Source organism: Elgaria multicarinata, chromosome 11 (genome assembly GCF_023053635.1).
Source record: "Elgaria multicarinata webbii isolate HBS135686 ecotype San Diego chromosome 11, rElgMul1.1.pri, whole genome shotgun sequence".
NCBI classification, from domain to species: domain Eukaryota; kingdom Metazoa; phylum Chordata; class Lepidosauria; order Squamata; family Anguidae; genus Elgaria; species Elgaria multicarinata.
Window position 1 is genome coordinate 32,618,899 of NC_086181.1, and position 15,166 is coordinate 32,634,064.

General features: G+C 43.2%; 2 protein-coding genes across 2 annotated transcripts; both read left to right on the top strand.

The window, feature by feature from the left end:
• Window positions 1–5,486: 5,486 nt before the first annotated feature.
• Window positions 5,487–5,852, top strand: LOC134406709 (histone H4). Its single transcript, XM_063138238.1, has one exon. It carries the CDS (start codon window positions 5,506–5,508, stop codon window positions 5,815–5,817), a length of 312 nt encoding a protein of 103 aa, XP_062994308.1. The 5' UTR covers window positions 5,487–5,505; the 3' UTR covers window positions 5,818–5,852.
• Window positions 5,853–14,268: 8,416 nt separating this feature from the next.
• Window positions 14,269–15,116, top strand: LOC134406703 (histone H1.10-like). The gene has a single exon (XM_063138232.1). It carries the CDS (start codon window positions 14,301–14,303, stop codon window positions 14,985–14,987), a length of 687 nt encoding a protein of 228 aa, XP_062994302.1. The 5' UTR covers window positions 14,269–14,300; the 3' UTR covers window positions 14,988–15,116.
• Window positions 15,117–15,166: the final 50 nt, after the last annotated feature.

Consider the following 15,166-nt stretch of genomic DNA (forward strand, 5'->3'; position numbering starts at 1 on the left):
TGTAAGTTATCAGCTCGCATCCTCTCAAACACACCCACCCATTGCGCATCAGTGGCTGGAAAGGAACAACAAGAAGCGTCTCCCACTTTGCAACTGCTTGCCTGCCTGGAAATCTGGAGAAGATTCAAATCACTTGGGTTTACATTGCAACTAGCTATTGACAAACCTCACATTGCAATCTTAACTATGATTACTCAGCTGTAAATCCCAGTGTGTCCAGTGGAGCTTACTTCCAGGTAAGTGTGCATAGGATTGCAGGTTTATAGCACAATCCTCTGTCTATCTACTCAGAAGTAAGTCCCACTCTGTCCAAAGTAAGTAAGTGTAGTACTCTGTATTAAGTAAGTGTGTTTAGGATTGCAGCTTTACTGCTTTAAGGATGCGATCCTATGCATTTTTATACTGACTGGAGCATGCTGGGAATTGTAGGACCTTTTCTGCCTAAAAAAGCACAGGATTATGCCATAAATGTGTGTGATTGTAGCCATCCTGGCCTCCAGGATGAGAGACACCGAGAAAATGACAGAGGGAGAAAAATTAGAGACTCAGAGGACTGTTGTGTGCCATAAATAATTGGTTCAGGATTCCCTAAACTTTAAGATTGAAGGAAGTCCAAAAACAATAACACTGGGCACCCTAACATTCCTGCCACAGAATTCCTCTTGTTTCCCCCCACTTTAATGTGTGTGTGTGTCCCCTACTTAAAGCCTCATCCTGAGTGATAGTTCTGTGTAATTCACAACCTGGCACCTTGCATTTCTGAATCCTACAAAATAAACAGTGTTGTGCGTGGGGGTGGTTTTTAATGGTCTCACCCTTTTGTCCTGTGCAGGGCTCACCCATGGAGTTACCTGAACCTCTAGATCCACCTGAACCAGAATTCCCTTGAAGAAGAAAGCCTCCCCAATTCCTCCCAAACTGCAACTCACCGTTGTCCTTCCTTCCTGTCAGAAGGCCTTCTTTTCTGGAGAACCACTTAAGGGGCACCGTTGCTGAGTGCGGAGGAAGAGCCAAAATTCCTGCCGCGTTTGTGGCGAGGACTTCAAATTCCCTTACAACCTGGCACGTCACCGCCTGGCCCGTGGGGGCCAAAACCCTTTCCAGTGCTCTCTTTGCCACAAGACGTTCAGCCACTCGGTGCAGTTGGCCCGCCACAATCACAGCCATGCCGTGGAACGCCCCCGAGGCAGTGCCAATTCCCCCCAGCGCTTCCAGGAGCCCGGTAAATTTCTCCAGCACAGGCAAGGCTTGCGGGGGAAGAAGGGGGCACAGTTCGGGGCCAGTGTTGCCGTGGCCCCCGCTGCCACCGCTAGAAATGAGAAGCAGGTGCTGCTGCAGGAAGACTGGACATTGCTATGTCTTGCCTGCAAGGAGGCTTTTGAGACCAAGGGCGAGCTGAAGGCCCATCAATGTTTCAAAGAGGCGGCGAGCAGGGATGCTGCTGAGGAGCAGGAGGGAACGAAGCCACACCAGTGCGGCATCTGCCACAAGCTTTTTGCCCGGCCGTGGTCGCTCTCGCGCCATTACCTCGTCCACACAGGTGAAAAGCCTTTCTCCTGCTCCGAGTGCGGAGTGGCCTTCCGCCTCTCTTCCTACCTCAGGCAACACAGCCGCATGCATGCCGGGGGTGGTGGCTGCCCTCTGTTCGATCAGGCCGCTAGCCAGGAAGTGGAAGTGGCCTTCCCCCGGTTCACTTCCTGTTCCACGCCAACCCCCAAGAAGGCCTATGTCTGCAGCGTTTGCAGTAAGCCCTTCAAGAGCAAATACGACCTGGCAACGCACTTCCTCATTCACACAGGAGCGCTGCCCTTTCAGTGCGGCCAGTGCGGAAAACGCTTCCGGCGCCTCTCGCACCTGAAGCAGCATGACGTGACCCACATGGCGGCTCGCCCATTCCAGTGTGTCATGTGCCAGAAGGAGTTCAAGCGCCTGGCCGACTTGGCTCGCCATCGGCAAGTTCACGAAGGAGACAAGCCTCACCAGTGTGGCGTGTGCCACAAGTTTTTCTCCCGCTCCTACAGTCTCCTGAGGCACCAGCGAGGCCACTTGACAGAAACAGCCACTGTCACTCAACCTGAACTCTACCTCAGCAACTCCTGCTTTGATAGTCAGGATCACTCAGCCTTCCTGACTCATCAGGAAGAGGAAGGGATTGGAAGTTCCATAGAGACTCCATCTGATTTGTGATGGAACCAGGAGCTGGGGTGCTAGAGCAGGGGTCCCAATCCATCTGCGCCCCCTTCCCCCGGCCCTCTTAGAGCATAGAGGTTGGCCAAACGTTGGAAGGAAAGTGGGTTAAAAGCCGAGCCAGAAGAAAGGATTCCTGACGAATAAACATTTACCACACATCAGTAAGGAATTGCCAGGAATTTATACATAAATGATAGACAAATAAATATAACAAATAAGCAGTTATTGTGAGAGATAAATTGTTTCTGAAAAGAAGTCATCAGGCATGTTGTCTCATAAAAAATAATATGCCTATGAAAAATGTGAACAGATGGAATACATATCGCTGCATAAAATTAAAATATAATTAAGATTTATATATAAAACTCCAGGTTCAACTCTGCTCCAGTATTACAGTCAGGGTGTGATGCAATGCACTCTAATGTACAATCCAAATTTAGAGTCCATGTGGAGATGAACTGAAGTGGACATGCAGCAGACTTAATACTGGATAGATAACTGTGCAAACTGTAACATTTGGATTTTTACAGTGTGATACATTCCATATTTGATCATGGTGAATTTTTCCATCTATTATGATTTTGTATAATGTGGTTGATAACAAAGAAGTTAAGGAAATAAATAATCAATACATATAATTTAATACATAGTGTAATGATCAGTATGCATAGGCATACTGTGATTACTAAGCACGGTTTTTATTGCATTATTTTGATTGAATGTGTATAAAAAGTGCTCCTTGAAAATTATATTTAGTGTTAATTTTGATCATTACACTATGTATTAAATTATATTTATTTATTGATTATTTATTTACTTTTCTTTGTTATCAACTGTTCAGTTTTTGGTTAAGGCTAGCACCTGTTTCTTGCGCTTTTGTATGATGTGGGACATTTTGCCCCGTAGTGTCATGTGAACATTTAAAGCACTTTAAAGGGTAATCCTTGCAGAACAAGCCACGGCAACATGCCTTGAAGGCATTCAAGTGTGTGATAACTCTACCTCTTTGTTAGTAAGGGGTGTGCCCGTCATTATACTGAACTTTGCTTTCAGGAACATTTTTAGTAAAGAGACATCATTGCTGCAGGGACTGTGGGCAAATGCCCTCTTGGGGGCACCAGGTTTGATGCGGGATTTGCTTTTTCTCCTGCAAGAATCACAGAGTGAGTTATGAGGCGTGTTGCCACAAAGATCAAGAAATACGGACTCACAGTATTCCCGTCCTAATGGATGACTCAGACTGCAATCAAGGACTCTCCAATCCAGCATCATTATGACCTAGGCTCAAACTATCTCATGGTCAGGGGTGGATGGAAGAGAATGCATCATGTTGGAATTGGCATCCTTTGTAAAGGAACAACTCACTGCAATCTAAAGACAGGCATGTAGGCATGGTGGTCTGACCCAGGGCCTTTATCGAGTTGCTTCAGGTTGTGTCATCTTGTCCTATCTAGAAGATAATCACTTGCCCCCAAGATAGTTTGAGCCTAGCTCCTAATCATGCTGGATTGGAGAGTCCCTGATTGTAGAAAAAAAAATGTCCTATAACTCCCAGCATTCCCCAGCTAGTCTGAACTGGCATAGGATTGTACTCTTAAAGAGTGAATTGATTTTTAATTTTATTTATGTCTTGCATCTAAAATGTGATTATTATCTAAAGTTTTTTTTTTTAAAAAAAAATCAATATCAGTTAAAGCTCAAACTTTGCCACTGAAACGAATTGACAGCACACACTTTTGACAGAAGTGGTCTCTCGTCCACAAAAGCTTATGCCACAATAAAAAAATGTTAAGATGCTATAGTACTCTGTTGTTTTTGTTATAACACACACACACGTACGTACGTATGTACGTATGTTCTTCCATCAAAACATTTTACCCACTCCAAAACCTTGAAAATTCATCCAACTTTTGCATTTTAGAATATCACATGCAGCAGCACAGTTTATTAGCCTTGGTTATTTAATTTGAAATAATCTCAACCTCTGTACTTATTGTTGCTTATAGGAAGCGTATAGGATTTAGTAGTGCTCAGTTCCTGGCATCTCTAAGGCCCCTGCCTGAAACCCTGGAGAACCGCTGCCAATCAGTGTTCATAGTACTGAGCTAGATGGATCAACGGGCTGACTTCTTATAAGGCAGCTTCATAGATTCATATATCCTTGGTAGGACATTTTTTTCTGTCTAAACATGCATAGGATTGCACCCGTAAAAGTGTATAGTAGTAAAACAAATGTTCAATTATTGCCCTGGAAACCAGCAGCTAGCAGGATTTTGTGAACACAAACAACAGCACCCACAGAAAGATGTAGGAACAGAGGCTGGTGAGGGTGACAGAAATAACAAAATAGGTTTAACATTCATTTACAGTGCAATCCTATGCATGTCTATTCGGACTTAAGGCCCATTTAGTTCAAGATTGCAAGAAGATCAAACCAGTCCATACTCCAGGAAATAAAGCCAGACTGCTCACTCGAGGGAATGATACTAAAGGCAAAACTGAAGTACTTTGGCCACATAATGAGAAGACAGGATACCCTGGAGAAGAGGCTGATGCTAGGGAAAGTGGAAGGCAAAAGGAAGAGGGGCCAACCAAGGGCAAGATGGATGGATGATATTCTGGAGGTGACAGACTTGACCTTGGGATTGCTAGGGGTGGCAACGGCCGACAGAAAGCTCTGGCGTGGGGTGGTCCATGAAGTCACGGAGTCGGAAGACTCTTAAATTCGTTTGCTTGTGTCTGTTGTTGTTTTTTGCTGCCACAGACTAAAACAGCTACCCCTCTGAAAATTTGTTCCAACTGCTCCTATAAGTCTGTATGTCAAATAAGTGGGAAAATTAAACCACACGGTTCTCAGGATTGCCTGACCAAAAGGAAGGCAGAACTCCTATACTTTTAAGAATGATTGGAAATGTATTTTCCCCTATTTGAGATTTGCATGTCTATGCATCTGTCTGAGTGGGACCTTGGATTCTAGAGCTGCAATCGTGCACACATTTACTTAGGAGTAAGCCCCTTTGGATACGTGGGACTTCCTTCTAAGTAACCACGTCTCGGCTTGCCTGTTCGGGAATATATCGAAGTTGGCTTGAGCTCTGATTGGAGAGTTTTCATTGAACTCTGATTGGGCGGTTTTCATTATCCCTGTGATTGATTGGGGAGGACGCATGGGCGGGGCCCCATAGTGGGCGGAAGGGGGAGCTGCAGCATTCTCGTGCTGTTTTACACTCTGGTCCGTCTTCGGGCTATATAAAGGCGACAGCTGCTGCTTTGAGTCCATTCTAGTTGTCTTGCTAGATACTTGTTGCTGCAGAGATGTCTGGACGTGGAAAAGGGGGGAAAGGCCTGGGCAAAGGAGGCGCCAAGAGGCACCGTAAGGTACTCCGTGATAACATCCAGGGTATCACTAAGCCTGCCATTCGCCGCTTGGCTCGTCGCGGTGGAGTGAAGCGTATTTCTGGACTCATCTACGAAGAAACTCGAGGTGTGTTGAAGGTTTTCCTGGAAAATGTTATCCGTGATGCAGTTACCTACACCGAGCACGCCAAAAGGAAGACTGTGACGGCTATGGATGTCGTCTACGCTTTAAAACGCCAGGGCCGTACTCTGTATGGTTTTGGTGGTTAAGACGCGATTCCGCCGTTCCTAGCAAGAAGAAAAAACCAAAGGCCCTTTTAAGGGCCACCCACTCTTTCTTAAAGAGGGCTGTTTTCTGTTAGTGAAAAATGGCTAAGCTCTACTTGTATACGGTGTGCTAGGCTAGTCACCCTGTTATTTCTGTGTCTTCCGTTAAGACTTTCATGTCATGAAATGGTTTTAATTATCCGCTAATATTAAATATTGCATTAACACTACGTCTTATGAAATACCTTGTACTATTTCACGATTAAATAGTAATCGTTAAATTGTAATCCTAATTCTACCCTTGGAAGGTATTTGAGAAAAACAGAAAACGGTCGCCATTTTCCTAGAACCCGTTCAAAGACATATTTGGGGTTTCTGTAGTTGTAGCATGAAGGTTTTGTCTTGTCTCTTCTTATGTTTTATTTACAGAGATTTCTTGTTTCCCAAGCCATATCTGTACCTCTGCCTACTCATAAGAACGGGAGAAGTAAACGATGTAAGGGCCGGTTTCTCTCCACCATGCTTAATCGGAGAACAAAGAAACCCAGACACAGAAAAGAGGCGGAGTTTTAGTTTCCCGCCAGAACTACTTGGCAGCGTGACAAATTCTAAATAAATAAATAAAACTTACTATTAAACACCAGCGTTTCTGCATGGAATGTAAACTGCCATGAGATGGCATCAGACAGCCAGAAATGTAAAAGAAAGTTGTTCTATTAAAAAGTCTCTCTCCTCTTTTTTCCCAGAAAGGGAGGGAGAAAGTTAGAGCGGAAGATGCAAAAAGAAAAGTGGAATGGCAAAGGGTGACCATAGCAACGTGAGGATGGAGTGGGGTGGAAAAGAACCTTGGTTAGTATTGTTTCGATCAAGCACAAGCTATAGCTGGTGGAATATTCTGAGGGGTGGGAGGGTTTGTTATATTTTTAATGGGTCCTTTCCTCAAGATGGCGTACTTCATTTTATCCTCACAACAACCCTGTGGGGTAGGTTATTCGGTACAAAAGATTTTGAACATAGATTTACTTTGCTTCTATGGATCAAGAAGTTTCATGAAGAATTAAGACTTCAAACAAATTTAGCAGAGATAAGATTATGATAATCGTTATGGGAGACAGAAGGGATGTATCAACTACTTCCATACGACACCATTTTCAAGATCTTCAAGGAGAGCAGATCAATGGACTACATACCAGAGGGGCCGAAAGGGATAAGTGCCAGAGCTATCCTGCAGGCGGTCAAGGAGAAGGAAACCGTACTGGTTAATTTATCAGATAAGGTTCTCTCAGAAACAAATATGCGAGTTACAGAAAAAGGACTCTTTTGTTCCCACTCCAAAACATGACTTAGTACAAACAAGCTTTGATATGTTCAGGGTTTTTTTGCAACATCACATCAAATTGAAATATTATTTTCAGAAACAAGAGTGTCACAGAGTTACAATCAAAATTTAAAACCCCGTCCACATCTATGTCACCTGGACCAATAGGTCTAGCTGTTCAATTAGATGAATGACACATCCTTCAACAACGTGAGACTGTAGAAGCAGATAAAGATCATGGCATAACATTACAAAAATTGAAATGAATGCATTAAGCCAATTATCCGAAGATCCCGACATCATCATTAAGGAGGTAGACAAAAGGGGTGCAATAGTCATTCTAAACCGGAGTGACTATGAAGCAGAGGTATTCCATCAGATACGGGCCCAGGCATCATACATATGGCTTGAGTCCAGGTTATTTGAAAGACCATATTCTCCCTTATGAGCCTGCCCGTGCTTTGAGATCTTCTGGAGAAGCCCTTCTTTCAGTCCCACCATCTTCACAGGCACGCTTGGTGGGTACATGGGAGAGGGCCTTCTCGGTGGCTGCTCCAGTGCTTTGTAACACTCTTCCCGAGGAAGCTAGACTGGCTCCCTCCTTGATGGGCTTTCGGAAGCAGGCTAAAACTTGTTTGTTCCAGCAGGCCTTTGGAGAATAATCTGGTCCTCCATCTATGTTAATGACTTATAATTTTGTTGTGCATTTTAAACTTTATTATTTTTGTACTTTTCTTTTCCTAGGTTTTAGAATGTATGTTTTAAACTTTGTAAGGCCACCTTGAGGCCCAGTATTGGGCAAAAGGCAGGATAAAAATAAATATAATAATCCCAGCCAAAAACGACCCTACAAAAGATAAGTTTACAAATTCATAATCTTTTGGAGGGAGGTCGAATTACGGGATGGATTAGTGCTTCTGAATTTAAATTATTGTCTAAAAAAGTTCTTGTTTTATGTCTTGCCAAAAAGCCACAAAGGTATTCATCCTCCCCCAGGCTGTTCCATACTCTTGGGGGTGGACTCAATATTACAGCCCATATCTCAATTTGTTGATTATTTTTTTAAGCCTTTCATCCCATCCATGAAATTATATGTTTGAGATCCTACACATTTTTTTTGCAAAAGATAGACTCTGTAAAGATACAGCCAAGTGGCATTCTTGCCACCATGGACATGAGATCCTTATATACCAGCATTCCACAAGACCAAGCGCAAGATATTTTTAATATGCTGCAACAACATGAAGAAAAAATCCTGTCAACCCATTTTTTAGTTTCTTTGGCTGACATAGCTTTACAAAAGAATGATTTTTCATTTAATTAGAATTTCTTTTGGCAGGAAAAAGGAGTAGCCATGGGGTGCCCCATGGTTCCAGAAATTGCCAATTTGTACATGAAAATTTTTAAACAACAGTTTATTTTCAATAATAACCCTTTTGATTGCAATGTGATCACATGGCTGTGATATATTGTCATTTTTATGATTTGGAGAGGTGAATACAATAAGTTAGAATAAGTTTTCCAATTTCCATTGGGTTAATGTAAAAGATTCAAATATAAGTTTTGAAACAACACATAATACTGAACAGGTGAACTTTCTGCATATTGTAGTCCAAAAACACACACACATGGTCTTTTGACCACGATCTTCCATAAACCCATAGACAAAAATACATTTCTAAGATATGACAGTTATCCAGCACATCTTTGCAACAATTTACCCTACAGCCAATTGCTCAAAAAAATTCAAGATTTCCTAAAGGAATCATAGTTTTTAGCACAATGTCTTTAAAAAAAAGAGGATACCCTGCCATGGTTGTAAGATCAGCTATGAATAAGGTGAACACCTGTAAAGGAGACAATCTGTTGTGTCCCAACACAACAACAACAAAAAGACCTAACTGAACAACAAGTAACATGCATTCCTTCATTTAATCCTGTTACAAAAAAACTACAAACATATCTGCTCCAACTGACATCTCATCCAGGATTTGCCAGGTTTAGCAAGAAGACCCAGAATAATGTTTAAAAGAACAAAAAACCTCAAGGATTGGTTAGTGCTCACAGACTATAAATGGAATGAACACATGAATACACAACCAACAGTTTTTAATGTATCAAAGCCAAAAGGACATCATCCATATTGTAAACATACTAAAAATAAAACATCCTTTGTCAACCCAAGCACTGGAAATCATATTCAAATCACCAATGTCCTAAATTGTATTTTATGCCTTCTCCTGTCCCTGTAAGAAGATCTATATTGGCAAGACTTCGAGACCTTTAAAACTTAGAATAGGGGAGCATCTATGCAATTTAAGACATCAGAGAGTTGGAATTCCAATGGTCAAGCACTTCAGCGAGAAGCAACATAAACCCCAGTGGTTTTATCTTTTGGGCTGTTGAAAAGGTGAATGGGAATGATAAATTACTAAGCAAAAGAGAATTATTTTGGATTATCTTTTTAAAAAGTATGAGGCCAATGGGCTTAATGAGGTCTAAGAATTCTCTGGGCTGATATACAGACTGCAATGTGTATTCAACAGCAATTGGTAATGCATATATCAAATGCTGACAAAAAAATAATAGCAGGATCAGTGCCTGAGCTTTATTGGGGTGTAGTCTAGTTAAGAACCACCTGGGATATATAAGACACATTTCAGGTTTACATCTGGCATGAGAGTTAAATGCTCTAAAAACTGTGTACAAGTACCTAAAAGAAGGAATTTTTGCTGGTTTTGGAATCAAGAAATTGAATAGCTACATACAGGTTGGTTCATGTTTTGTGGGGCCTCAGAGGACAATTCTTTGTAAGGGCCCTTTCAGATGGCACCTTAAACCATGACTTTAACCACAGTGAATAAAGCCTTTTGCTTTATTCACCATGGTTAAAGCTGTGGTTTAAGGTGTCTTCTGAATACAGCCTGGCTTTCTGGCTTAACCACCATGGTTGAAGCTATGGTTGAAGCTATTCAACCACCATGGTTGAAGCTATTTAAGGCAGCCTTCCTCAACCTGGGGCGCTCCAGATGTGTTGGACTACAACTCCCAGAATGCCCCAGCCAGCTGGCTGGGGCATTCTGGGAGATGCAGTCCAACACATCTGGAGCGCCGCAGATTGAGGAAGGCTGATTTAAGGTGTCTTCTGAACAGGTCCTGTAAGAAGTATGTTTGTGAAAAGCTATGCAAATGAAAAATTGTATTTTTTCCATTACTGTCTTAATCAGTTAAAAGGAAAAAAATAGGAATGTTGCATGTAGTTTTTTAAAAATAATAATGAGGAATTCTCACATAGAAAAGCCCCTTGAACTTTGTAAAAAGGATGAGGGTGTTGCCTATAAGACTGGAAAACCAAGTTGAATAGTGCCCACAGCCACTAAAGAGGGACAATTGCTTCCTGTAATGAGCTATCTGAACCCAAATTTGCAAATGCAGGAGTCCCCAATGCAGCACCCGTGGGCCACCTGCAAAACTTTTATATTTATTTATTTTAATATACATATATGGATTTGTATCCTTACCAATGAACATATGAAATTCATACAGCTTTCAAGCAATTATACATAGGTTTCAACAAAAACAGACCAAATCTCCAAATAAGTATCCATTTGAAGGTGGCTATATAATACCTATTCAATCCATTGCATTATAGGAAGTGAGTGTTTATCCTTCCAATATTGTAATATCTGTCAAGAGGGCACAGAGAATCCATTTATTCTGCCTATTTATTAATTTCCATGAAGCAGGTAAATAATTTAAAAGATATCAGTGAATGTTAAAGACTGTTCCAGTACAAATTTTATCTGGTTAATAACCTCTAGTCAAAAAGAAGCAACTACTGGGCATTGCCAAAACATCTGTTTAAAAGAAGCTTTAGTTGCATTGCCCTGCCAGCAATTAGCTGAATTAGATAGTCCCTTATTAAAGAGACATTGTGGTGTCCAATAGACACGAAACAAATGTTTTTGCTGAATAAGACACAGTCTAAGATCCATAGACATGACAGGTACATGTGAAAGTGGAGGTGCCCTCAGCATGTTTCTTAAATTCCCAAATGTGCCCATCAGTTCAAAAACGTTGGAGACCCCCTGCTAATGAATTCTATTCTTAACATAATGCTTGCAAATTTTCCCTACAGAGCAAATGTGGCAGGTGAAGGCAAATGCAATGTAAAAAAAATAGCAGAAAGGGTTTTAAAAAAACAAACACTGCAGTTCTCCTGCCCCATCCTTCCTAGAGCTGCTTACTCTTTTACTCTGTACAGCACCATGTACACTGATGGTGCTATATAAATAAATAAATAAATAATAATAATAATAATAATAATAATAATAATAATAAAAAGGGGTTTGGTCATGGCTCTCCAATGGTCCTTACACACAGCAGATTCACAGTCAAATATTCCTTCATTGCACTATGGGAGCTTTCCCAACCTAGTGGCTTCCAGATGTGTCAGTCTACAACTTCCATCCTCCATGCTGGCTGTGGAGGATGGGAGTTGTAGACTGACGCATCTAGAGGCTACCAGGCTGGGGAAGGCTGCCAGAAGAACCACTCTCGTAAGTCCAAATCTCTATATAACTACATCTGCCATGGCAAATCACTGTTGCAATTCTAGCTGGTGTACCACCCTGCCTTCAGCAGTTGGTATGACTGTTGTTTTACCAGAGAGATGAATAATGTTAAAAATCCTGAGGACTGCAAAATGAAATGGAACTGAAGACAAATAGCACAAATGTGATGAGGTTCCTTTTGGTCTATTTTAAACTAGAACCATCCTGATTTTGGAGGATAGAGCAAGTCCATCAATGGAATTTAAAGTCCTTCCATCACTGGTTAGGGGGAACCCCTGAACTGAGCATGCAGAAACACCTACAAGTGGCATTAGGATGCCTTGTGTTCAGATTTGTCCTTTACATCAAGGGTGGGGACAAATGCTACATGATGGCCCAGTGGAAATTGGCCAGTGGTCCATCAGTCCACTCCTGCTTTATAAGATGCTGTTACCTGGTTCCACAGCAATGAGAATACTTTTAGTGGTGAAGAAACAGGAACATCTTATACTAGTGCAATGCTATATAGGTCTATTCAGAATTAAATTTCATGGTATTGGATGGGCTTACTTTACTATTGGGTAAATGGATATAGGATTGGATCTTGAATATCATATGGCAACACTAGTGATGGTTTTGCTTTATTTATTTTTAGATTGAATTCTTATACTCACTTGGGAGCATGTCTCATTGAAATCAATGGGGGTTACTTCTTAGTAACCATGCATAGGATTTCCAGATGGATAGCTGTGTTAGTCTGTTGCAACAAAAACAATGAAGACTCTTGTGGTACCTTAAAGACAAACACATTTATTTTGGCATAAGCTTTTGTGGACACTGTCCACTTCATCAGATTGGCAGATGTGTAATCACATGCTGTGTGTGTGTGTGTGTGTGCATGCGTGCGCACGCTGGGGTGGAGAGGGTAAATTGTTTAATCAAAGGCAACTGAAATGCAAAAATAATAATAATAATACAGACAATGATAATTATTTTAATAGTTGCCATTCACAAAATATTGATGGGTGGTAATACAGACAATATAGCAACTGTGAGCCAGTTAACATATGCACAGTGATTTGAAAAACACAAACAAAAAACATTTGTCTTTATTCAGAGCACAGGAAATAGAATTGAATCTCTTGACCAATTGTACGTGAGCATTTTCTCATGGAAATATGTCTTCAAAATTTCTTTGTTCGAGAAATGCCACCTTAAGGTCATTGACCATGCCCTGCACAGGACTGTGTTCTTAGCATGTAATCCTATTCACACTTACCTGGAAGTAAGCCTCCATGAACAAAGTTAGGCTTGCTTCTGAATAAATCTATATAGGCATAACTCTGCAGTCTTATGCTGATGGTCAGGATATGTTCTTTGCTGCTCTTTTACTTTTTAGATTTTTGAGCATTTAAAATATAACTGTGGTTTTGGAGATTGGACACTGTTATAATGCATTTTTGAAAAGCAACAAGTCCTGGTAAATAATCAAAATTGGGTTCTGTTCCAATCATATCATGTTGTCTGTTCATTATTACACTCTGATTTTCAGGGTTTTGCTTTGTATTTCAGTGTTGGAGTTGTATTTGAATTTGTATTAATTTATCCAGTAACCATTCATCACTACATTGTAGAGTGACACTCCATATACATCAAATTAGTAATGCAATTTCTGGATCACAAATGTGAGGGTTAGATTAGGCTTTCTGATTGCAGTCACAGTATACAGATAAATAATAAGTTAAGGAGAGTCAAAATAATTCATAAAACATTTCCCAATGTTTTGAGAGTCAGCCCTTGTGATGGCAAGCATAAAAGCCATTGCAATGTTCAATAGAGTCTGGTGGAAAACTAAAATAATATCGGTAGCTTATGAACCCCGATGTTAAGTTTAACCTTCACTGTCAGTCAAAGAAAAGGGGAGCAATAATGTTTCTTAAAAAATAATTTCTACGACCTCAAACTAAAGGCATTTATCTGTCAGGTACCTTCCCTCCTAGCCCAAACTTAATGAATGAATGTGTTACTTGAGCTACTTCAAACCGCTTTCACGATCAAATCGCCTTTCCGTGGCAACTGCTTTTCTTGCCGGCGGGGTCTCGACCCCCCAAAGTTTGACCTGGCCCCTTTCCCCTGCCCCCAAGTCCAAAGAGAAGTTTTTAATTTACAGGAAAAAGCCAAAGATTTCCAAGTCGAAGACGCGTCAAGCTGGCAACGGCTGCGCTTCTGCCCGATTTCCTGGCGCCTGCGACCACTGGCCAGCCGCAGCCGGCCACGCTGGGCAAGCCCAGGTGCCCCGCGTGCCTTGGCCCCGCGAACGGCGCCCTCCCGAAGAGGGCACGGTCCCCTTTTTGCCATTTTGTGGCACGCAAGAAACACAAAGTTGCAGGGACAAGAGCCATTTCTGGCTCTCTCCGAGCAGGGTCTGTGAACGCACCAATCAGAGCGCAGCTCCGCCCCTATAAATAGCAGGCAGCCGCTTCTTTGCTCCAGTTCAGACTTTACTTTTCGGCTCCGAGCGAGTCTTCGCGCGCCACAGACTCCCTGCTGCTGCTGCTGCTGCCGCCGCCGCCTTTCCAGAAGCCGAAGAAGGAAGCCCGAGGGGAGGAGAGACCATGTCCGAGACGGCTCCCGAAGCTCCCGTGGCCGCGGCGCCGGCCGCCAAGGCGCCGGCCAAGAAAGCCAAGAAGCCCGCGGGCGCCGCCAAGCCGCGCAAGGCGTCGGGCCCCAGCGTCACCGAGCTGCTCACCAAGGCGGTGGCCGCGTCCAAGGAGCGCAACGGCGTGTCCCTGGCCGCCCTCAAGAAAGCGCTGGCGGCCGCCGGCTACGACGTGGAGAAGAACAACAGCCGCATCAAGCTGGGCCTCAAGAGCCTCGTGAGCAAAGGCACCCTGGTGCAGACCAAAGGCACGGGCGCCTCGGGCTCCTTCAAGCTCAACAAGAAGCAGCACGAGGGCAAGGACAAGGCGGCCGCGTCGGCGGGGGCGGCTTCCAAGAAGAAGACGCCTGTCAAGGGCAAGAAGCCGGCGCCCAAGAAGCCCGCCGGGGGCGCCGCCGCCAAGAAGGCCAAGAAGCCCGCGCCCAAGAAGAGCCCCAAGAAGGTGGCCAAGAAGCCCGCCGCGGGGGCCAAGAAGGCGGCGGCCAAGAGCCCCAAGAAGCCCGCCAAAGCCGCCAAGCCCAAGAAGGCGGCGGCCAAGAGCCCGGCCAAAGCCAAGGCGGTCAAGGCCAAGCCCAAAGCCAAGCCCAAGACGCCCAAGGCCAAGGTAGCCAAGACCAAGAAGGGGGCGGCCAAGAAGAAGTGAGGACGCTGCCCCCTACGCACACTCGACGACCTTTCTCATCCCAAAGGCTCTTTTAAGAGCCACCCACACCTTCACCGAGAAAGAGCTGACTTCCTCCTCCTGTGCTAAATATTGAATTACTCTTTGCCTCCCTTTAATGTTCGGTCAGTGCCTGCAGGCAACCAACATTCATTCACCCA